Source organism: Apostichopus japonicus, chromosome 12 (genome assembly GCF_037975245.1).
Source record: "Apostichopus japonicus isolate 1M-3 chromosome 12, ASM3797524v1, whole genome shotgun sequence".
Lineage (NCBI taxonomy): Eukaryota > Metazoa > Echinodermata > Holothuroidea > Aspidochirotida > Stichopodidae > Apostichopus > Apostichopus japonicus.
The window spans coordinates 25,198,668-25,222,660 of record NC_092572.1 but is presented as its reverse complement, the minus strand read 5'-3'; the positions used below and the strand labels follow the sequence as shown (position 1 = coordinate 25,222,660).

The 23,993-nt window shown below is 35.1% G+C and overlaps 1 protein-coding gene across 6 annotated transcripts; it reads left to right on the top strand.

Moving 5' to 3' along the window:
* The first annotated feature begins 453 nt into the window (after positions 1 to 453).
* LOC139977241 (uncharacterized) lies at positions 454 to 22,993 on the top strand. 6 transcript variants are annotated; one of them, XM_071986487.1, is made up of 5 exons: positions 454 to 551; positions 3,431 to 3,696; positions 3,998 to 4,111; positions 19,559 to 19,684; positions 20,017 to 20,223. In XM_071986487.1, exons 2-5 carry the CDS (start codon positions 3,625 to 3,627, stop codon positions 20,206 to 20,208), a joined length of 504 nt encoding a protein of 167 aa, XP_071842588.1. In that variant the 5' UTR covers positions 454 to 551; positions 3,431 to 3,624; the 3' UTR covers positions 20,209 to 20,223. The 6 variants fall into 6 exon arrangements, 2 of the variants coding, with proteins under 2 accessions (XP_071842588.1, XP_071842587.1); XM_071986486.1 differs by lacking the exon at positions 454 to 551 and adding an exon at positions 2,618 to 2,772; XR_011796491.1 differs by lacking the exons at positions 454 to 551; positions 3,431 to 3,696; positions 3,998 to 4,111; positions 20,017 to 20,223 and adding exons at positions 14,966 to 15,269; positions 16,299 to 16,884; positions 17,914 to 18,497; positions 22,873 to 22,993.
* The last annotated feature ends 1,000 nt before the right edge of the window (positions 22,994 to 23,993 follow it).

Genomic DNA, 23,993 nt, shown 5'->3' with positions numbered 1-23,993 from the left:
CGTGGGGTTAATTCAAGTCACCATGATATCACAGTGTCAAGACTGTTAAGATATTACATGATAATTAATCGACGTACGCTTCCGTAAAGTAACATGGGAATCGGTATATTAGCCGAAAGGGAAATGGATCTGTTAAAAGGAGAATATCGTTGTATCAAAAGGACTGTACACAACAATAGCCTCATATCTAATTCGTGTGGAAGGATAAGGGTTGAATATGTGTCATGAGAACTATATAAACAGTAACAGTTTTCTTTGTCAATTACCGACATTAAACAAAGGTTACATGTTTAGTATTTCCAGAGATTTGATCAAGACTAGGTTTTGGCAATGTATGGTGTACTTTAATCTTTGATTAGTTGCCAAATTAAACAAACTTTGATCTGATCAATAAATTGTTCTTTTTGCGTCTGATCAAGGTTCGCATTTACCTTGTGCTTGACACTACAACAGATTCACATCGGTATCACCATCTATACATCATTCCTTGTCATAGATTGTGTGTAGAGAGTCGGAATTTCTTTGCAACTGTCTAAACACAAGCTCCTGGTGTAAGTATAATATTTCTCGAACACGTTTTTGTTCTACATAGTTAATCACATAATAATAATAGAAGAATAAGGGCTTAAAGTTAAGGGGAAAAACAAACTGTACATCGACCCACCTTATTACCATATATAATAACTACTTATTAGCAAAGGAGGTGATAACAAGCATTAAAATTAAGAATATCGGGTTACAACTTAAACAATAAATGGATAGAAGAAGAAATAGTGAATAGTGCAAATTAATTAGTTTACGATACGTGAAACAATGTACAGGTAAAAGTAAAAAGAAGATAGAAACAACTCTGTTTCTTGCTCTGTGAAGACTTCTGAATGATTAACTATATGTTATCACCACATCACAATCATTGTTATCCACCAGTTACATGAGTCAATCTTTCATTTCTGATGATTATTTGCCCCTCTTATGATTCATTTGGCGTTATTGTCTACATCAAAGTCATCGCTACATCTAAGATATATCCAAGGTTAACCGCAATCAATCTGGTATATCCAAGGCTCATGGCTACAGCAATTACCTGCCAATAATTCTGATAGTTTTAAGAAGAAAATCTATACACTTTTTATCCTTGGTTTTTCTAAAATACAAAGCCCAATAGTTTCAAGTTTCTCGTTGATCTAAATTTCGAATTCTTCGCACATCCCTCTCTACTGTGCATCTACATATGTCATTAGATAATGGATGAATCTACACGGACACCTTACCTCTAAGTACCATAATATTAGAATTGAATCTTTTAGACTCATCTAGTTAATTACTGCTGCAGCTATGAAGTCATACTTTTAGAGATATTTTCAGTTCATAATGTGTGTGTGTTAACCATGATAGCTAGCAATGATTTGTAATTTGAAATAATAGCCAAGACTTTTTTACTTTTTACGAGTTCAGTATATTAAGGCAAGTTTAGGATTATATGTGGCAGGATTTAATGTATGTTATCAAGTATAAAGTAAACAGGGAACTACAGAATAACAGTATGTGAGTTTCATTAGTTAATCAGAATATAAAAAAACAAAACAATAAGGACCTTTAGATGAGCTTGTCATATCTGGCCACAATCTCGAGACACTAAAAACCTTCATTGATGTTCTTTGATGGCTTCAAATGGAGCCGTGGGTCCCTTGCTAATATATATATATATATATATATATATATATATATATTATATATATATATATATATATATATATATATATATATATATATATATATATATATAAATGAAAGTCGTAATGGGTTGGAAAATCAAGAACAGTGAAAAAACGTTCAGCCTCCACCGGGATTCGAACCACGGGCCTTCCGCTCTGTACGCGGACACCCTAACCACTAGGCTATGGACGCTGATTGTATGTCCAGAGGTTCGAAACCGGTAAGGAAGGTCGTAATTCCACTGTAGGCGTTTGCCACCTGTATCGAACAATACTAGTTCTGTTTTTTGGTGACATATTTTGCCTTACTCTAGAGATCAAAGATGATGCTAACCAACTCGAAATCATTTGTGATTCCTAAAGCCGGATCTCGAAAGAGATACTTTGAACAGACTTTACGTTAATGCAATGGAGATAAACGACAATGGCAAATGAATATATATAAATGAAAATCGTAATGGGTTGGAAAATCAAGAACAGTGAAAAAACTTTCTGCCTCCACCGGGATTCGAACCACGGGCCTTCCGCTTTGTACGCGGACACCCTAACCACTAGGCTATGGACGCTGATTGTATGTCCAGAGGTTCGAAACCGGTAAGGAAGGTCGTAATTCCACTGTAGGCGTTTGTCACCTGTATCGAACAATACTAGTTTTGTTTTTTGGTGACATATTTTGCCTTACTCTAGAGATCAAACATGATGCTAACCAACTCGAAATCATTTGTGATTCCTAAAGGAAAAAGGAAATGGCATTCAATGCATGGCTGTACGTGAAAGCCTGTTATATATGTTGCTAGCCATTTGAGGGAGTTGTCTTTCATACGGTTGTTTTGTTCGATTTGAAATGCACAACATCTTTGTCGTTGACTCATGTAACGTAAAGCGAGTATACTCATAGATAATAGGTTCACTTTACTAATTAATTCATTAGCCCTATTTATTTTATCCCATTTAATCAGATATCTTCAATTGCAGAATTTTTCAGCAATTAGGAGTTACATTTAGCTTCAGATTCGACAAGGAAAGCGCCAGGGACTAAGTTCATAATCCTTCCGTGGTAAGCTATTCAAAACATAGTAGATCCAATAATTAATGGTTTTATGTACAACATTAGGGTGAATATTATATTCATTCGTCGCCACGATTAGACATCTGCCCGACAGGAAATGTGATTATAATTAGCAGACCAACTACCACAGAGGGAGAATTTAGTAGAAGTTTGAAACAGATCTTAGAAAATGTGTTTTTCCTTTCAAATTAAAGTTGTCACATATAACCTCTGTTATAACTCAGACAGAGTTTAATCGCTGAATGGATCAACAGAAGCAAAGAAAGTACTAGAAAATGAAAGAACGCAAATGAACAAACGCTTGGTAAAGCTGTCAAACACAGCAAAAAAAAATAAGCAGTAGTTAAGAGGGAATTATTGTAGTTTAGCCGTTAATATATGAAAGAAAGAAATAAAGTGCGCAATATGAAGTAATTCGTCGAATATACAAATTTGACATGAAAATGAACAGTTCAAGTTGTTTAGTTTTGTGTTGAAGCAAACATAATGCAAAACAATATAAAAGCTTCATATTACTGCTGATATGCGCAGTGTGAATAACTCAAATCAAGATAAATCGGATGTTATTCTCACTTACCTTTTGTAATCATGCTGTAACTTTCATAAAATATATCATTTTTATCATTATTATTACCAATTTTTGCAGTTAATGGAAAGCACAAAGTACCAGCGGTTATGAGCAAGAAATCTAAAATGAACAGAAGAAATTTAAAAAGCATTTGGATCTAGAAATATGAACAGGAATTTGTGAAGAACTATCACGTGTTTAGGTACCGAAACACGTGGATGTGACAAATTTGAAGACAGTTAAACGAACGAAACACGACACTGGTGGACAAAATGACGGAATTAAAAAAAAGTTTGCCAGCAGATAGAAAGTCACATGAGGAAGTGCAAACGTCTTTCCCATCGGTAAGTGTAAGGAGAAAGACAAACACATGTTATTGATTGAGAGCATGGGAAGGAATTTCAAACATTTCATGATAGTATGTTGATCCTATTTGAAATCTTTAGTGCTGCGCAAGATTTTATGATGATTTAAGAAAGAAAATTTAGTGTCAAAGAGTTGAGGTTCACGTTCGTAGAATATGTAATAGAATTGCGGTTGGTAATTTCAATTCGTGGTAAATTATATATTGCTTAAGGATTGCCTTTCAGTGTTAGGTATACATAGTTGTCAGTAATTGTCTCTCATATATACCTTCTTATACAGATCAAGGATAGAATAAGAAGACTAGAGGGAATCACAAAACCCAATGAAAATTACCAAGAGACAATTAACGAAGGCGTTGCTGCAGCATTCCGTGAAGAAATATCGCCAACTAAAGTAAGACACTATTTATCAAAATATATTTGTGTAGGCGATGATTTTGAGTTCATTTAATGAACAAATGTAGGACTGTTAGTAACACATTTATAGATAATAACTAACTAAGAGGCACGACAATTTAGTAAGGAAATATGGCAATATCACATTCGATCTCTCGATTCCTTAAAAACATATGAACAAAACCTTTACATTTACTGGATTACAAGTTCTATGTAGTGATGGTAGAGGAAAGATTTAGAAGGAGTAAGGTAAAGGCCATAAATAAGCTGCGAGACTTGTAAAACAAAACGTGAATATGTAGTTAACTTTCCTTGAGGTATAAGAGTGAGATCAAACGTTAATGATTGCAATGCATTCATTTGCACTGTGAAGAAAGTTTAATGAAGGCCTACATAAAGAGGTTAAGATATAAGGAGGTAGACCAAATGGAATAATGATCAAGCTACGAATGTCTATGATTGTATTTAATTGTGAAAAGTATTGAAAGGGTGATAAACACTACCACCATTTTTTTCACTTAAAGTTGTACTTATTGTAATCCATACAAATCTTGATCTTGTTACCGGATTACTCCTTGCATAAGCCTGTATGGTCCACGCACATGAAGTTATATTGAGATTAAATATATATCAGAAAGGTTTAGTATTGCCATGTGTTTCTTGTTTGCACGTCTAGCTTAAATATATACTCTTTTAAACAATAAAAAGCCTAGGATGTAAACGAGAGCCAATTGAAATTACAACAGTCAATGTCAAGCATCGTATAAAGTTAGTTCAAGTTCTACGCTTCGTCTATTTGACTACGTTAGTAATGATTATTATGGGCTTGGCTTAGGCTAATTACTTCGGATGCTTGATTAACTAGGTAATGGTCAGAGTAGGGCAGCTGTACCGTAAATGCCCAACATGCCTTTTTATCCACAACATTGCCGGAAACGTGTAGGCTATGGGCAGCTCGTGAGCCCAATTACGCTTTACCTGGTTCCCATTCCCCAGTACTCATGATACAGGAAGTACTATATAATACCTGGGAAAATATTCAACGCAAGGCATAATAGTAAGACATTTTCAAAATCATTTTCAGGAATATGGCTATTGTTTTAGCAGTAATTAACTTGTTATGTTGAATTTACTAGAAAAGAAATCAAAACAAATCCCTCGAAATACGTATATTTAAGCAGCTCTCTGGTATAAAGCATCTAAACTACGTTTCATTCACTGGGTTCATGCTCGTGTGCAGCGTATCCCTGTCATTAGTGTAAAACTTTAAGGTGAATGGAACTCAGCAAATCAAACAGGATTAAGAGGAAATATATATAAAATACATATTGATACAATCCTGTATTTTCGTTGTTGCTTTTAAAATTGATTCCACGTACAATTCAGCCATAAAACTTACGGTGGAAATTACAAAGCCTTGCATAAGATTCACTTAGTGGCAAGTACCATGAGATTAACCAGAAATGGCACTAATCTATGTCTGATTATTTTGATTTAGGAGCAACTAGTTTCATATTAGACAAGGAAGCCCAGGGACTTAGTTCATAACCCTTCCGTGGTCAGCTTATCAAACATAGAAGATCAAATAGTTAATGTTTTAATGTACACCATTAAGGTCCATATTACATTCATACGATGCCACGGTTAGACATGTGCCCTACTGGAAATGTAATTATAATTAACAGAGCTTCTACCGCAGAGGGAGAATTTAGTTTCTTAGGTGAACATTTGCAGTCTCGAGCAGATCTTAACAAATTTGTTTTCTCTTACAATTAAAGTTGTAGTGAATAACCTATGTTATAAATCAGATTGAGTTTACTCTGAATGAATCAAAAGAAAAGAAAGTACTAGAAAATGAGAGTACGCAACTGAACAAATTCTTGGTATAGCTGATTTTTACAGCACAACAAATTAAACAGTAGTTAATAGTAGTTTAGCCGTTAATATGTGAAATAAAAAAAAAATAAAAATTGAGTGCGCAATAGGAATTATTTGGTCTAAAATACAAATTTGCCATGAAAATAAACAGTTCAAGTTCTTTTATTTTGTTTTGAAAAAACCATAACGCCAAGCATATAAAGCTTCACATTCTTGCTGATATGCGCAGTAAGAATGACTGAAATTAAGAGAAATCGGATGCTTTTACCACTTCCCTTTGAAATAATTCTGTTACTTTCATAAAATATCTCATTTTCATTATTATTATTACCAATTTTTCCAGTTACAGAAAAGCACAAAAGTAACAGAGGGTATCAGGAAGGAAACCAAACGTCAAGAGAAGATAGGCTATTTGGATCACAAAAAAAGACAAGGATTTTGTGAAGAAAGATCACGTGTTCAGGTACCAAAAAACGTGGGTGTGACAAATTTGAAGAAAGTTGAAGAACGAAACACGAAACAAGAGGACGAAGTGACGGAATTGAAAGAAGGATTGCTAGCAGAGGAAAATACAGATAAGGACGTGCAAACGTGTTCCCTTAAGGTGAGTGTAAGAAGAAAGACAAATACATGGGATTGATAACGAGAGCATAGGACGGAATTGTAGACATTTCATGTTCGTTTATTCGACTTCTTTGTAATCTTTAGTGTTTTGCCAGTTTTCATGATGTTTAAGAAAAACCGAAATTATCATATGATGTTAGCAAGCGTTTGACAATATGTTGTATGGATCGAAAATGCAATTGTATTATGTATTACTGAAATATATTATGATTGAGACGGCTGAACAGACAGAAGAGTAAAATAGACATAAAATGTTTTCCAAAACTGAGAATGAAAGACAGAAGTGTTAAAATGTAACTATTATGCGTCTTTAAAATCCATTAAAAACAAAGACTATCTACTTTGATAAAGGCAGTAAATAATTTCAAGAAAAATATCACAATTTATAGTTATTCCATTATAATAATAGATATCTATTTTATTCACGGAACGGATTGTGAAGATTCAACCTGCGATTGATTTGATATTATAAGCGAATACTTAAACTTGGGACTAGAGACTGCCTAGGATAAGTCAGAAAGGACGAAAGTGACACTAGACGAAGAGATAGAAGAACTTAATGGAGGTTTTTTTTTAGAAGAGTGAAACAAAGTTAAAGATCAGGAAACGTACTGATCATCGATGTGTTTTTCGACAAGAACGAAGGAGATCGATCAAGAGGAATCGGATGCAATTGTCACGTGGCGTTTGTTAAACATTCTGTTACTATCTTTGTATCTGATTTTCTTTTCTTGCAGTTAAATGAAAGGGTTGAAGAACTAGAGGGTAAGAGAACAAAACCCCAAAGCCGAAAGAAGAAACTGGAATACAGTTTGATTAAAGAAAAAGAAAAAATACCTTGTAAAGAAAGACCACAGTTTAAGGTATGGAAACATTTAATTAATAATATATTCAGCTCATTATACAAATTGCCGTCATATAATTTATTGTCTCTTGTCAGTATTTGCTTTATACAGGAACATTAAGAACAGCAGTTGGAATAATTTTTGTTGCGCAGAGGGCACAAATAGTCAGCAAATTAAGCAATAAAGTAGTTTCTACTGCACGTTTGAATTTTATCAAGTTGCTACGATATTAACAAAAGATGGTAATATCAATACTTTTAGTGTCAAAGAGCTAAAGTACCCGTCCGTGGAATTTGTAATTAAACTGACGTTGGTAATTTCAACTCGTGGTAAATTACATATTGCTTTAGTGGTGTATTACATTGTAAGGTAGATGTAATTGCCAGTAATCGTCGCTCATAAATACCTTCTCATACAGATCCATGATAGAATAAGAAGTATAGAGGGAATTACAAGATCCATAGAAGCCGACCAAGGTACAATTCACGAGAGCGTTGCTGTCGCAGTATGTGAAGACATAGAGCAAACTAAAGTAAGACACTATTTATCAAAATATATTTGTGTAGGCGATGATTTTGAGTTCATTTAATGAATAAATGTGTTATTAATGCATTAATATATAATGACTAAGTGAGAGGCGCATCATTTTAGTAAGAAAATATGTCAATTTATCACATTCGATCTCTCGAATCCTTCAAATTTAATGGAATACAAGTTCTATGTAGTGATGGTAGAGGAAAGATTTACAAGGAGTAAGATAAAACCCAGAAATAAGCGGCGAGACTTGTGAGTCCTTGTGAGTATTAGAGTGAGACCAAATGTTATGAACACACTGACTTTCTTAGCGCAGTGAAGAAAGTTTGATCAATACCTACTTAAAGAGGTTAAGTTATAGGGAGGCAGACCTAATGGAATGATGATAAAGTAAGGAAATGTCTATGATTGTATTTAGCTATGAAATGTATAGTTAGGGTGATAAACACTTCCACCAAATATTTGCACCTTAAGTTGTACTTATTGTTTATCATAGAAATCTTGACTTTATTACCAGATTTCTCCTTGCATAAGCCTGTATGGTACATGTACTTGAAATAATAATGAGAATGAAATAGATATCAGAAAGGTCTAGTATTTCATGTGTTTCTTGTGTGCACGTCAGGCTTCAGTGCATACTTTTTTAATATAACAATAAGCATAGGGTGTAAACGAGGGCCGATTGTGAACTAAAACAGACAATGACTAGCATCGTATTACGTTAGTCCTAGTTCTAGGCTTCGCCTATATGGCTACATTAGTAATGATTAGTATTACGGGCTTAGGCTAATTATTTAAGATGTTTGATCAAATAGTGGTAGAAATCGAGGTAGGGCAGCTATAATGAAAACCCGTACATGCCTTGTTTACCCACAAACTTGCCGGAAACGTGTAGACTATGAGCAGCTCGTGATTCCAATTACGCTTTACCTGGTTCCAAGGCCCCAGTGCTAATATGACAGGTAGTAATATTTAGTACCTGTAAAATGTTCTACGTCAGGGCTAATAGGAGAGCCATTTTCGAAGTGATAGTTAGGCATATGGATTTTTTTTTAGCTGTTATTAACTTGTAATGTTGATTTTTATCGAATTTAGAAAGAAATCAAAACAAATGGCTCTGTGAAATCTCTATTTAGTCACCCTTAATGATTTTTGACGGCACATCAACCCACCATTTCCCGCGGAATGCCATGTTTGCCTACAAATCAGTATGGAGGATCTCTATAACATAGTTACTTCTTGAATAGCCTTTTTTTTTGGGGGGGGGGGACTGCTGACGCATTGCATGGCAACATATTGAACGGGTAATAAGTGTATAGATATAGATATAGATATATATCTATATATATAGAGAGAGAGAAATAGATATAGATATATATCTATATATATATATATAGAGAGATATAGATATAGATATATATATATATAGATATATACATATATAGATATAGATATATATATATATATATATATATAGATATAGATATATATACAGGAACATCTAGAACAGCGGTTGGAAGAAACTTTGGTTGCACAGGCGCACAAATAGTCAGCATATTAAGCAAATACAGCTGTTCAAAGGTGTACGTTTAAATTTTATAAAGGTTGAACGATATTAGCCAATCTTCTAATATCAATAAAGTTTGTGTCAAGAGTTAATGTTCAAGTCCGTACAATTTATAATCAAATTACAGGTGGTAATTTCAATTCTTGGTAAATTATATATTGCTTAAGTATTGCATGAAATTGTAATGTCTATGTTATTTCCAGTAATTTTATGTAATTGTCTATCATAAATAACTACTAATGCAGGTCGATGAAAGAGTAAGAACAATAGAGGAAACTGCTAACTCCAATGAAAATGTCCAAGAGACAATTCACGAGGGCGTTGCTCCAGCAGTCAGTGAAGTATCAGGCACGTATCCAGGATTTTCTAACCCGGGTGGCGCGAATTACTATCTAAGCGGAGCGCCCATCGGTTGGCGCGGAGCGTACAAGAAAATTTTTGGTTTTGATACCCCCCAGATCACCGGAAATGGCACTTCTCGGGCTTGAAAATGAGCAACCAGATGTACACTTTTGTCTGAGAACCAAGTATTTTCCAAAAGTTTTTTTTCCATCCATAACCTTTTTGAAGATTGTCAGCAGTCACACATCATGTTCGACCTCATTGCATGTCCTACGGATCATTGCTCTTGTAGGCGATTCTACGTCACGGCCCACAATATCCGAAAGCCCCACTTTTCAAGGTTTTAAGCCCATTATTTGTTGGGAATTTGAAAATTCCCATCTCTCGTGAATAAAAATCACTTGAAAACATACCCATAATGTTGCACAAAATTCAATCTATGGACAACCAATAGGGAAAAACCTCCTTGAACCCCTAATAGACAGGTACAAATTGCACGAGTAGAGGAAAGTATGATGAAGAATGTTGGTGAGGAAATTTTCGAAAATTCCGACACAGTTAATTTATTGGTGTAGAAATATTAAAACCTCTTATTATGGCTTTTATAAAACTTGGTTGAAGGAACAGAAAAATAGCAGATATTTCCGATATCAGGTATATCGAAACCGAACACTACACACATAGGCGTAGGTCCCGTAGGAGGCGGGGCTGCAGCCCCCACCCCCGCAACCAATTTTTTCCCCATTTTTTTCGGGCACCTACTGAGAGAAAAATAAATAGCAATGAATAGCTTAAAAATGATCTCCTTGGTAATTAAAATAAAGTTCTAAGATTGGCCGACATTACTACTGTAAAAGAGAGTTTGACATAAATGGATCTGTATGGTTTTTCTCCATCTACATAAGACATTTGGTTGTTTACATTAGCATCCGGCGGTATACTGTGCTACTTTGACGGACCGTGCGGTACACGATGCCATGCAATGTAATGACCGATGCTTGCTTATATGATATTGGCATCGATATGTTGAAAATTTTGGCTTTTTTTTCGGGCAAGTCGTTACAGCCCCAAATCCAATTGGGCTACGCCTTCGACTACACACATAGACAGTTTTTGAGGCTGTTCATCGTGGAACAGGCATTTCAATGCTCACTGATATGATGTTATATCTGTTCTTTGCTTTACAAATTCGAACAGGCGTGTAGCGAGTAATTGCCAAGGGAGGGGCGAAGCCTGTATGCAAACTATCTAAGCAAAGCGCCACCATGAGTTGGCGCGAAGCGTACAAGAAAAATTTTGGCCGAAAATGCCTCCCACATCGCTGGAAATGACACTTCCCAGGCCTTGTAAGTTGCACTTAAGCATTGTCTATTTTGAAATTACTAGCGATGTCATAAAGAAAATTTGCTCGGGGGGGGGGGCGGTCGCCCCCTTCCCGAAATGCGTCATGTTTCCGACGACCCCGTCGAGTTCAAGACCAGCCACAGTTGGTTCCATATAGCACAATTGTACAATTGTTTAAGGCGTCCATACACACACACGCGTTATGATAGACCATATATAGTATTTATATAGATACATTAGTGAGAGAGGGAAACAAAAACGTCAAAATGGAGTTGTTGGTGTAAGGGGTAGGGTGAGGCGCACACCCCCTCCGTAATCCTTGATCTGTCACTGGCTACCCTGTGTATATAATAGGGATCAGCGCTTTAACTATGACTGTTCCTCTTTCTCTTCCCGAAGTCTTGGCTATCTTCTACTCCCTCCCTTTCTCCTTTTTCTCTCTTTTTTCTTCTTCTTTTCCCTTCCTTTCTCTCCTCCTTTTCTTTTTCTCCCCTCCTTTTCCCTTTTTTCTTCTCTTTTTTTTCTCTCCTCTTTTTCTTACCCGGGGGGCGCGCGCCCCCAACGCCCCCCTGGATACGCACCTGAGTATTATCACAAACTAAAGTAAGACAATATTTATCAAAATATATTTGTGTAGGCGATGAGTTTGAGATCATTTAATGAATAAATGTAGGACTTTTAATATTCATATATAATAACTATATAAGAGGCGCGACATTAAGAAATGAATATTTGAATTATCACATTCAATATCTCGTTTCCTTAAAGGTCAAGGTCCACAGACCGAGAAGCTAAATATCAAAACCCTATACTCCAACTTTGGAGTTCTACGATTGTTTCTTTGCTGTTTTAATTAAGTTAATTACCAAGCTCATCCCGTAAGATGATAGACGTCATGGGGGAAACTACCACGGTTGTTAAAACGACATAGGAAAAATGTGCTAACCAAGATCAGAGACGTAAACATTACGTCACGGACAGTCAACAAAATATCTGAAAATAAGCGCACAACATCACAGAGATTCGCGTAAGTCTCTGTTCCTCTAACACGGATAGCTCAGTAAAACTGCCCTCAGCTAGCCTAGCTGCCTAAGACCAAGATTTATTCCGAGTTATTTCTACCATAGGGAAAGTTAGGTAACAATATCCGATCTAGTCTTAACAAGTCACACAACTAGACTATATAATACGCTAGGCCTAACGTTACTATTGTGTTCCGTCAAGACGAGCAATTTCGACATCGCTGTCCAATCCGGGCCACTCTCCGCTGGTCTCCGGTTCGAACATGTAGGGAAGAACTTCCCCACGATTGTCAAACATGTCCTCCATTTTTCGGCCTTTTTCGCTGTCACTATCTGAATCAGAAGGCCTTTGATCATTTAAATTACGGTCAATCCCATCGGCCGCCATTTCGCAATATGTATGAGCTAGCTATGCATGCTGTGTATGCATGTTAGTGCGTGGATACCAACTGTACGTGGTAGCAGTTAGCCGCAGTTCCCCGCGACGATATCATACAGTTTCGACGTGATACACAAATGATGTCATTTGTTTTCTACTTTTCCTAACAGAGGCAATTTAGCCGATTTGTGCGGAGTTTTTGCTGCTTAATAGGGGGAAAATGCAAGGAAGTTTTGAAAAAAGAAGTCATTCAGTGTTTTTTTTATGTCTTTTGTACCAATCTGTGATTTTTTACCTCAATCCCAATCTTATTTTTCTTGTAATAGACTGAGGAAAGTATTATTTTCGCTAGTTAAATAGTTTTCCATACTCAATACACTGCGCAGAACAGCTACATGTTTGCCCTTTTCTGCGCTTCCCCGGTGACGTCATGAAAACTATTACGTAAAAGTACTTGTTACCAATTTCTTCCCCTTTGGAGATTAAAAAAATTGGACGCGGGGTTGGGTTTTTTCTTAACATTAGAATTGTTAAGTTTTACATTATTGAAAGTCAACTCTAGATGTAACATGACCTTTAAAAACATATATATGAACAGAATCTACACGGGATTACACGTTCTATGAAAACCAACTATTATGTTGTTTGAAAACTGACCTTAGATCTACGACGTCATCATTCACGCAGGCACAAGTTTACATGATCAGACACCTAGCCACCAAGCTTGAATTTGATCCGACTTAAAGGTAATCTTTACTGGCGGCTCCCCTTTAGAGAATAGAAAAAGATATATATGTATAAAACTATGATTGAACAAGTACCAACATAACACAGTCGAGGATCGCGGAAGACGCTCGATGTTGTTTTCTGGCGGCTCTCCTTTAGAGCAACAGGAAAAGATAAAACAATACAAACAAGAAGAATCCAAGATAGCAATATATTTATCAAAACAACACCATGGTAGTTCAAAAGTTCACGAAGGATGGATAGCAAGGATAAAACAATAGTTACGCTCATTTCAAGTGAAAGTTTGAATAGTGTAAAATAATATTGATATCCTCAAAATGTAACACAATGGCACAACCTTGTTGAGTTATTTTATACTTAGCTATGTAAATCATTATAGCCAGTAGACGAGATGACACAATTGAGCCGTCAATCGCTTAAAACCAACTACTAGGCTGTTTTGAAAACTTACCTTAGATCTATGACGTCCTCAATCACCCAGGCACAAGTTTACATGATCAGACACCTAGCCACCAAGTTTGAATTCGATCCGACTTACAGATGCTCTTAACTGGCCAATCACCTTTAGAGGAATGGAAAAAGATAAAGCAATAACAATAGAAGAATCGAAGATAATAACATCATAGGAAAAACGATGGTAGTTAAAAGTACATGAAGGATGGATAGTAGGCATGAAAATAGTTACGATCATTTCAACTTAATTATTCAAATGGGTACAATAATAATGGCATTCCTGAAATGTCATCAATATTGATAAAGTTGCTGAACTATTTCAGATATTCTAACAAGTAGACGAGTTGACACAATTAAGTGAAGTAATATATATATAGTAACGTATATAAATAGGTAAACGTTGCGAAAAGAAAACGTTCCACTTTATTCCGGGTGTCACAAAAGTAAAACTAGAGTTAATGGAATGAAAAACAGTTACAAAAACCTTAAATTTCAATCGAACAGTCCGGAAAAATCTGATCAACCAATAATACAAAAACAATGGAGATAACTATGAATATTATTATTCGAAGGTTGTGACAAATTTGAAGAAAGTGGAAGAAAAGAACACGAAACTTGAGGACGAAGTGACTGAACTGAAAGAAAGATTGCTGGTAGAGGAGAAGAAAACAAAGGAAATGCAAACGTCTTCCCAAAAGGTAACTGTTTGAAGAAAGACATATGTATGTATGTATGTATATGTGATCTTCCCGCAAGCAGGAACTCGCGAAAGAAGCCATGGAGGCTTGTAGACTCGCAAGCTGACCGAAGCCAATCTCTCGGCACACATCCATTTAACGTCCATGTCAGGAAGTTGTTATTGAACAACACCCTTGCCAGACGACACCCATTGCTGTCGGCGGGGAATCGAACCGGGGATCTCATGACTGGGAGACGCCGGCGTTAACCACTAGGCTATACACTCCGCCTTAATACACTCCACATATGCATGTGATCGATAATGATGAGAGCATTGGACGGAATTTCAGACATTTCATGGTCCTATAGACGACCATTCTGTAAACCGAATTAAGACTTCCTTTTTGTCATGATGATTAAGAAGACCTACAATATTAGATGATGTAAGCAAGCTTTAAACCGTGTATTAAATGCCAAAACATCTGTGCCTGATCAAGAAGTAATGCAATTTATCAAGAAGGATCGTATCTTACTACCACGTGGCGTTTAGTAATCTTTCTCTTTCTTTCATAAAATATCTCATTTTCGTTCTTATTATTATTATACTAATTTCGAAGTTAAACGAAAGGATTAAAGACCTAGAGGATGTGAAAACGGAACTCGAAAGTCAACAGAAGAAATTGAAAGACACTTTGGATCAAGAAAAAGACAAAGTAACTCGTGCAGAAGGATCACGTATTCAGGTACGGAAAGATTCAAAACCAACCATTGTATATTCTGTTCAGTGTAGTTTATTTCCACTTGTATTAAACTATGATTGAACACGTACCAATACAACACAGTCGACGATCTCGGAATAAGCTCGATGTTGCTTACTGGCGGCTCCCCTTTAGAGCAACAGAACAAAGATAAAACAATACAAACAAAGAAGAATCCAAGATAGCAATATGTATCAAAACAACAGCATGGTAGTTCAAAAGTTCACGAAGGATGGATAGCAAGGATAAAACAATAGTTACGCTCATTTCAATTGAAATTTTCAAAATTGTAAAATAATATTGATATCCTCAAAATGTAACACAATGGCTGAATTACTTAGCTATGTTTACTTAGCTATTTAAATCGTTATAAGTACCAGTAGACGGAATGACACAATTGAGAAGTCAATCGCTGAAAAACACCTATTATGTTGTTTGAAAACTGACCATAGATCTATGACGTCATCAATCACTCAGGCACAAGTTTACATGATCAGACACCTAGCCACCAAGCTTGAATTTGATCCGACTTCAAGGTAATCTTTACTGGCGGCTCTCCTTTAGAGGAATTGAAAAAGATAAAGTAATAACATAAAAGGAATCGAAGATAATAACATTACAGAAGAATGATGGTAGTTAAGAAGTTCATGAAGGATGGATAGTAGGCATAAAAATCGTAACGATTATTTCAACTTAATAATTCAAATAGTTACAATAAAAATATCATTCTAGAAATGCAATAAAATGATAATGTTGCTGATTTATTTCAGTTATTCTAACTGATAGACGAAATGATACAGTTGAGTAGAGTAATATAGTAAAGTGTGCGAAATAAGTAAACGTTGCGAAAAGAAAACGTTGCACTTTATTCCAGGTGTCACAAAAGTAAAAATGAAGTTAATGATATGAAATAAAAGTTACAAAAACCTCAATTTTAATCAAACAGTCCGGAATAATCTGATAACCCAATAATAGCAAAGCACCGGAGATAACTATGAATATTATTATTCGAAGATTGTGACAAATTTGGAGAAAGTGGAAGAAATGAACACGAAACTGGAGGGCGAAGTGACTGAACTGAAAGAAAAATTGCTGGTAGAGGAGAGGACAACTAAGGAAATGCAAACGTCTTCCCAAAAGGTAAGTGTTTGAAGAAAGAGATATGCATGTGATTGATAATGATGAGAGCATTGGACGGAATTTCAGACATTTCATGGTCCTATAGACGACCATTCTGTAAACCGAATTAAGACTTCCTTTTTGTCATGATGATTTAAGAAGACCTACAATATTAGAGGATGTAAGCAAGCTTTAAACCGTGTATTAAATGCCAAAACATCTGTGCCTGATCAAGAAGGAATGCAATTTATCAAGAAGGATCGTATCTTACTACCACGTGGCGTTTAGTAATCTTTCTCTTTCTTTCATAAAATATCTCATTTTCGTTCTTATTATTATTATACTAATTTCGAAGTTAAACGAAAGGATTAAAGACCTAGAGGTTATGAAAACGGAACTCGAAAGTCAACAGAAGAAATTGAAAGACTCTTTGGATCAAGAAAAAGACAAAGTAACTCGTGCAGAAGGATCACGTATTCAGGTACGGAAAGATTCAAAACCAACCATTGTATATTCTGTTCAGTGTAGTTTATTTCCACTTGTATAAAACTATGATGGAACAAGTACCAATATAACACAGTCGACGATCTCGGAATAAGCTCGATGTTGCTTACTGGCGGCTCCCCTTTAGAGCAACAGAACAAAGATAAAACAATACAAACAAAGAAGAATCCAAGATAGCAATATGTATCAAAACAACAGCATGGTAGTTCAAAAGTTCACGAAGGATGGATAGCAAGGATAAAACAATAGTTACGCTCATTTCAATTGAAATTTTAAAAATTTTAAAATAATTTTGATATCCTCAAAATGCAACACAATGGCTGAATTACTTAGCTATGTTTACTTAGCTATTTAAATCGTTATAAGTACCAGTAGACGGAATGACACAATTGAGAAGTCAATCGCTGAAAAACACCTATTATGTTGTTTGAAAACTGACCATAGATCTATGACGTCATCAATCACTCAGGCACAAGTTTACATGATCAGACACCTAGCCACCAAGCTTGAATTTGATCCGACTTCAAGGTAATCTTAACTGGCGGCTCTCCTTTAGAGGAATTGAAAAAGATAAAGTAATAACATAAAAGGAATCGAAGATAATAACATTACAGAAGAATGATGGTAGTTAAGAAGTTCATGAAGGATGGATAGTAGGCATAAAAATCGTAACGATTATTTCAACTTAATAATTCAAATAGTTACAATAAAAATATCATTCTAGAAATGCAATAAAATGATAATGTTGCTGATTTATTTCAGTTATTCTAACTGATAGACGAAATGATACAGTTGAGTAGAGTAATATAGTAAAGTGTGCGAAATAAGTAAACGTTGCGAAATGAAAACGTTGCACTTTATTCCAGGTGTCACAAAAGTAAAAATGAAGTTAATGATATGAAATAAAAGTTACAAAAACCTCAATTTTAATCAAACAGTCCGGAATAATCTGATAACCCAATAATAGCAAAGCACCGGAGATAACTATGAATATTATTATTCGAAGATTGTGACAAATTTGGAGAAAGTGGAAGAAATGAACACGAAACTGGAGGGCGAAGTGACTGAACTGAAAGAAAAATTGCTGGTAGAGGAGAGGACAACTAAGGAAATGCAAACGTCTTCCCAAAAGGTAAGTGTTTGAAGAAAGAGATATGCATGTGATTGATAATGATGAGAGCATTGGACGGAATTTCAGACATTTCATGGTCCTATAGACGACCATTCTGTAAACCGAATTAAGACTTCCTATTTGTCATGATGATTTAAAAAGACCTACAATATTAGAGGATGTAAGCAAGCTTTAAACCGTGTATTAAATGCCAAAACATCTGTGCCTGATCAAGAAGGAATGCAATTTATCAAGAAGGATCGTATCTTACTACCACGTGGCGTTTAGTAATCTTTCTCTTTTTTTCATAAAATATCTCATTTTCGTTCTTATTATTATTACTCATTTCGAAGTTAAACGAAAAGATTAAAGACCTAGAGGATATGAAAACGGAACTCGAAAGTCAACAGAAGAAATTGAAAGACACTTTGGATCAAGAAAAAGACAAAGTAACTCGTGCAGAAGGATCACATATTCAGGTCACGGAAAAATTCAAAACCAACCATTGTAGATTCAGTTCAGTGTAGTTTATTTCCACTTGTATAAAACTACGATGGAACACGTACCAATATAACACAGTCGAGGATCGAAGGAGAAGCTCGATGTTGTTTACTTGCGGCTCCCCATTTAACGGAATTTCAGACATTTCATGGTCCTATAGACGGACATTCTGCAAACCGAAGGGTTACTTTTCGTCATGATGATTTAAAAAGGATGTTAGCAAGCTTTTAACCGTGTATTAAATGCCAACACATCTGTGCCTTATCAAGAAGGAATGAAATTGATCAAGAAGAATCGTATCTATTGCCACGTGGCGTTTAGTGATTGTTTTGTTCTTTCATAAAATATCTCCTTTTTATTATTATTATTATTATTATTACTCATTTCTCAGCAAAATGAAAGGATACAATACCTAGAAGATATGAGAACGAAACTCAGAAGCCACCAGAAAAAAATTAAAAAAAAATTGGCTCAAGAAAAAGGCAAAGTAACTCGTGCAGAAGGATCACGTGTTCAGGTACGGAAAGATACAAAACCAATCATTGTATATTCAGTTCAGTGTTGTTGATTTCTACTTGTATAAAACAATCATGGAACAAGTACCAATATAAAACAGTCGCGGATCGCGGAAGAAGCTCGATGTTATTTACTGGCGGCTCCCCTTTACAGCAACAGAAAAAGATAAAGCATTATTATAATAGCTAATCAGTTGGCTATTTTTTACTTAGCTATTTAAATCATTATAGCATTCTAGAAATTCCATAAAAATGATAATGTTGCTGAACTATTTCAGTTATTCTAACTGATAGACGAAATGACACAATTGAGTAGAGTAATATAGTAAAGTGTGCGAAATAAGTAAACGTTGCGAAAAGAAAACGTTGCACTTTATTCCAGGTGTCACAAAAGTAAAAATGAAGTTAATGATATGAAATGAAAGTTACAAAAATACCTCAATTTTAATCAAACAGTCCGGAATAATCTGATAACTCAATAATAGCAAAACACCTGAGATAACTATGAATATTATTATTCGAAGGTTGTGACAAATTTGAAGAAAGTGGAAGAAATGAACACGAAACTGGAGGGCGAAGTGACTGAACTGAAAGAAAGATTGCTGGTAGAGGAGAAGACAACTAAGGAAATGCAAACGTCTTCCCTAAAGGTAAGTGTTAGAAGAAAGAAAAATACATATGATTGATAATGATGAGAGCATTGGACGGAATTTCAGACATTTCATGCTCCTATAGACGACCATTCTGTAAACCGAATTAAGAGTTCCCTTTTGTCATGATGATTTAAGAAGACCTACAATATTAGAAGATGTTAGCAAGCTTTAAACCGTGTATTAAATGCCAAAACATCTGTGCCTGATCAAGAAGGAATGCAATTTATCAAGAAGGATCGTATCTTACTACCACGTGGCGTTTAGTAATCTTTCTCTTTCTTTCATAAAATATCTCATTTTCGTTCTTATTATTATTACTCATTTCGAAGTTAAACGAAAAGATTAAAGACCTAGAGGATATGAAAACGGAACTCGAAAGTCAACAGAAGAAATTGAAAGACACTTTGGATCAAGAAAAGGACAAAGTAACTCGCGCAGAAGGATCACGTATTCAGGTACGGAAAGATTCAAAACCAACCAATGTATATTCAGTTCAGTGTAATTTATTTCCACTTGTATAAAACTATGATGGAACAAGTACCAATATAACACAGTCGACGATCTCGGAATAAGCTCGATGTTGCTTACTGGCGGCTCCCCTTTAGAGCAACAGAACAAAGATAAAACAATACAAACAAAGAAGAATCCAAGATAGCAATATGTATCAAAACAACACCATGGTAGTTCAAAAGTTCACGAAGGATGGATAGCAAGGATAAAACAATAGTTACGCTCATTTCAATTGAAATTTTCAAAATTGTAAAATAATATTGATATCCTCAAAATGTAACACAATGGCTGAATTACTTAGCTATTTTTACTTAGCTATTTAAAGCATTATAGCCAGTAGACGGGATGACACATTTGAGAAGTCAATCGCTGAAAACTAACTAATATGTTGTTTGAAAACTGACCTTAGATTTACGACGTCATCAATCACGCAGGCACAAGTTAACATGATCAGACACCTAGCCACCAAGTTTGAATTTGAACCGACTTACAGGTAATCTTTACTGGCGGCTCCCTTTAAGAGAATAGAAAAAGATAACGTAATAACAAAAGAGGAACCGAAGATAATACCATTACAGAAAAACTATGGTAGTTAAGAAGTTCATGAAGGATGGATAGTAGGCATAAAAAAAGAAAAAAATAACTCGTGCAGAAGGAACACGCGTTCAGGTACGCAAAGATTCAAAATCAATTGTATGTTCAGTTCAATTTAATTACACTCGTGTAAAACGATTAACACACTCGGGATCGCGAAAGAATCTAGATGTTCTTTACTGGCGGTTTCTCTTTAGAGGAACAGAACAAGATAAAGCAATAAAAACAAGAGAAATCGAAGATAATAATATTAAGAAACAACGATGGTAGTTAAGAAGGTCACATACGATGGATAGCAAGCATAACAAGTAGTTACGATCATTTCAACTTAATTATTCAAATTTGTACAATAATTTTGATATCCTCAAACTTGAACGCAATGGCACAATTACTTAGCTATGTTTACTTAGCTATTTAAATCGTTATAAGTACCAGTAGACGAGATAACACAACTGAGCAGTCTATTGTTAAAAACCAACATTTTAGGTTGTTTGACCTCTGACCTTAAACTCATGACAACATCAATCACGCAGATACCCTTTTAAATAATCAGACACCTAGCCGCCAAGTTTGAATTTGATCTGACTTAAGGCTAGGAGTACATACAATGAAGGGCAATTTGACATTGACCTGCATTGACCTTTGACCTCGAACCTTAACAACCACATATGTACTATTTTAATTGTTTTTTTTTAATTTAAAATTTGCACCAATATTCTCTATATATGTGATTGTTTTAATGACTTTATCCACCATACTGACAAGCAGCTAAAAGCTAAAAATCGTGTCTGACAATTGGCCCTTACCTTTAAGATCACCTTGATGTAGACACCAGTTATCATGGTCAGGCACCACTCCACGAAGTTTGAACGTGATCGAACTTACAGTTTAAGAGTTCGCGACACACCTTTCCTCACAATTTAGCCCAATTTGAAATTTGACCTCAATTGACATTTGAACCAGACCCTAAATACCTAATTATGTCCGTTAAAAAAACATTGTCTCATCAGTCTCTTCATATCGTGTGGTAAAATGCCTTTTCCCTATGTGTTGACAAGCAGAAAATGGCTAAACACCCAATGTTAGATAACTTGACCCTTAACATCTGATTTTTGACGTTAAAATAACGCAGACACGAGATGATATTGTCAGGTACGTACCAGCGAAGTTTGAACGTGATCGGACTTACGACCTAAGAGGAGTTCGCGGCACATTTTTGGCTCACTTACTCATACATGCAACTGGTAAAGAAATGAAATCAAGTAAATAAAGAGTACTCTATACATATTTACTGAAAGGTAGGAACAACATAAGGCGTGTAAACCTCAATAAAAATGACAACGATAATAATTACATGAACAAACATGCGCCTCAAAATAAGGTATTGATACAAAAGCACAGAAATATAACGATAAGACAAAGGAGATACCTGAATAAGCTGTTAAAGGCAGAGAAAGCAACGGAAACGAACTGAAGTAATCAATATTAAAGGTGAGGTGATCAGTAACGAAACATGGTCAATTGTGTTGCTTGTAGCTAGTCTGATATTCAACTATAAAGAACTGATGCATTATATCATTGATTTTGGTTAGCAAAGTATATTTCGTTCATCCTTAATCATGGATATTGTTATTTTACAAACAGGTTAATGGTTTTTTATGACGCTTGCATTGAAGTGTTTTGAATTATTTATGATTATGATTATTATGATTAGATCAACGAATCTTATTATACTGTTTGATGTTGTAATCTGCCATATACGAATATACAGCTAAGGAAATGTAAAAATAAAGACAAATACATTGGATCGATAATGAGAGCATCGGTCGGATGTCCAGAGATTTCATGCTCATATAGATGGCCATTTCGAATATCGTATAATTCCTTTTTGTCGTGAGGACTTAAGAAGACGTTTTACCAAGCATTTAACAGTGTATTAAATGACAAATATTTGTGCCTCAATAAATTTCATAAAATGCATTATTAGGATTCGAAAGCTTTTGTCCCGTAGCGTTTTGTTATCATTCCGTTACGTTAATAACATATCTAATTTTCTTCCTCATGATTACTAATTTTCGCAGTTAAACGAAAGGATAAAATATCTAGAGGGTATAAAAACGAAACTCGAAAGTAAACAGAAAGAATTGAAAGACAATCTGGAAGAAGAAAATAGAAAAGTAATTCGTGAAGAAAGATCACGTGTTCAGGTATGGAAACATTCAAAAGCGTTATATATTCAGTTCAGTTAATTTACACTTGTAGAAAACGATTGTGGATGAAGTACGAATATTAAAATGGTGAGGATCGCAAAAGAAGATTGGTGTTTTGACAAGTCCTCACAGTATGGGAAAAGATAAAGAATACAAAAAATAGGACAATCCAGGGAGTTGTGTATATCATTGGAAACATAATGAAGTATATGATTATGGTTATTATGATTATGGTGACGATAATGATGATGATGATGATGATGATGATGATGATGATGATGATGATGATGATGATGGTGATGGTGATGGTGATGGTGATGGTGATGGTGATGGTGATGGTGATGGTGATGGTGATGGTGATGGTGATGGTGATGACGATGACGATGACGATGACGATGACGATGACGATGACGATGACGATGACGATGACGACGACGATGACGATGACGATGGTGATGATGATGATGATGATGATGATGATGATGATGGTGATGATGGTGATGATGATGATGATGATGATGATGATGATGATGATGGTGATGATGATGGTGATGATGATGGTTATGATGATGATGATGATGGTGATGATGATGATGATGATGATGATTAGCTTTTTTATGATTATTATTTTTATGATTATGATCATGATTATCATGACTAGTATTATTACGACTAGTATTATAAGTATTTGTATTAGTGTTTGTATTATTATTATTAGTATTAGTATTATTAGTATTATATTTATTATTAGTATTATCAGTATTATTATAATTATTAGTATTATTATAATTATAATATTAGTATCATTATACATACTTGAATTGAACTTGAAGATATCTTGTCGTGTCTATATAATGTACAATAGCAGCACCGAGTTACTGCACACCATGTACATATGTATACAAGTATATACAATTAAAAATATATCTAAGAACACAAAAAGCCGATTGTTTTTGGTTAAAATATTGAATTCATTTATCCTGTAAAATTGA

Coding starts and splice junctions, on each gene's coding strand:
- LOC139977241 (XM_071986487.1), top strand. CDS start 3,625: ATGACGGAATTAAAAAAAAGTTTGCCAGCAGATAGAAAGTCACATGAG. Junction 4,112..19,558: donor AAGAAATATCGCCAACTAAA/GTAAGACACTAT, acceptor TATTATTCGAAG/GTTGTGACAAATTTGAAGAA. Junction 19,685..20,016: donor TGCAAACGTCTTCCCTAAAG/GTAAGTGTTAGA, acceptor CTCATTTCGAAG/TTAAACGAAAAGATTAAAGA.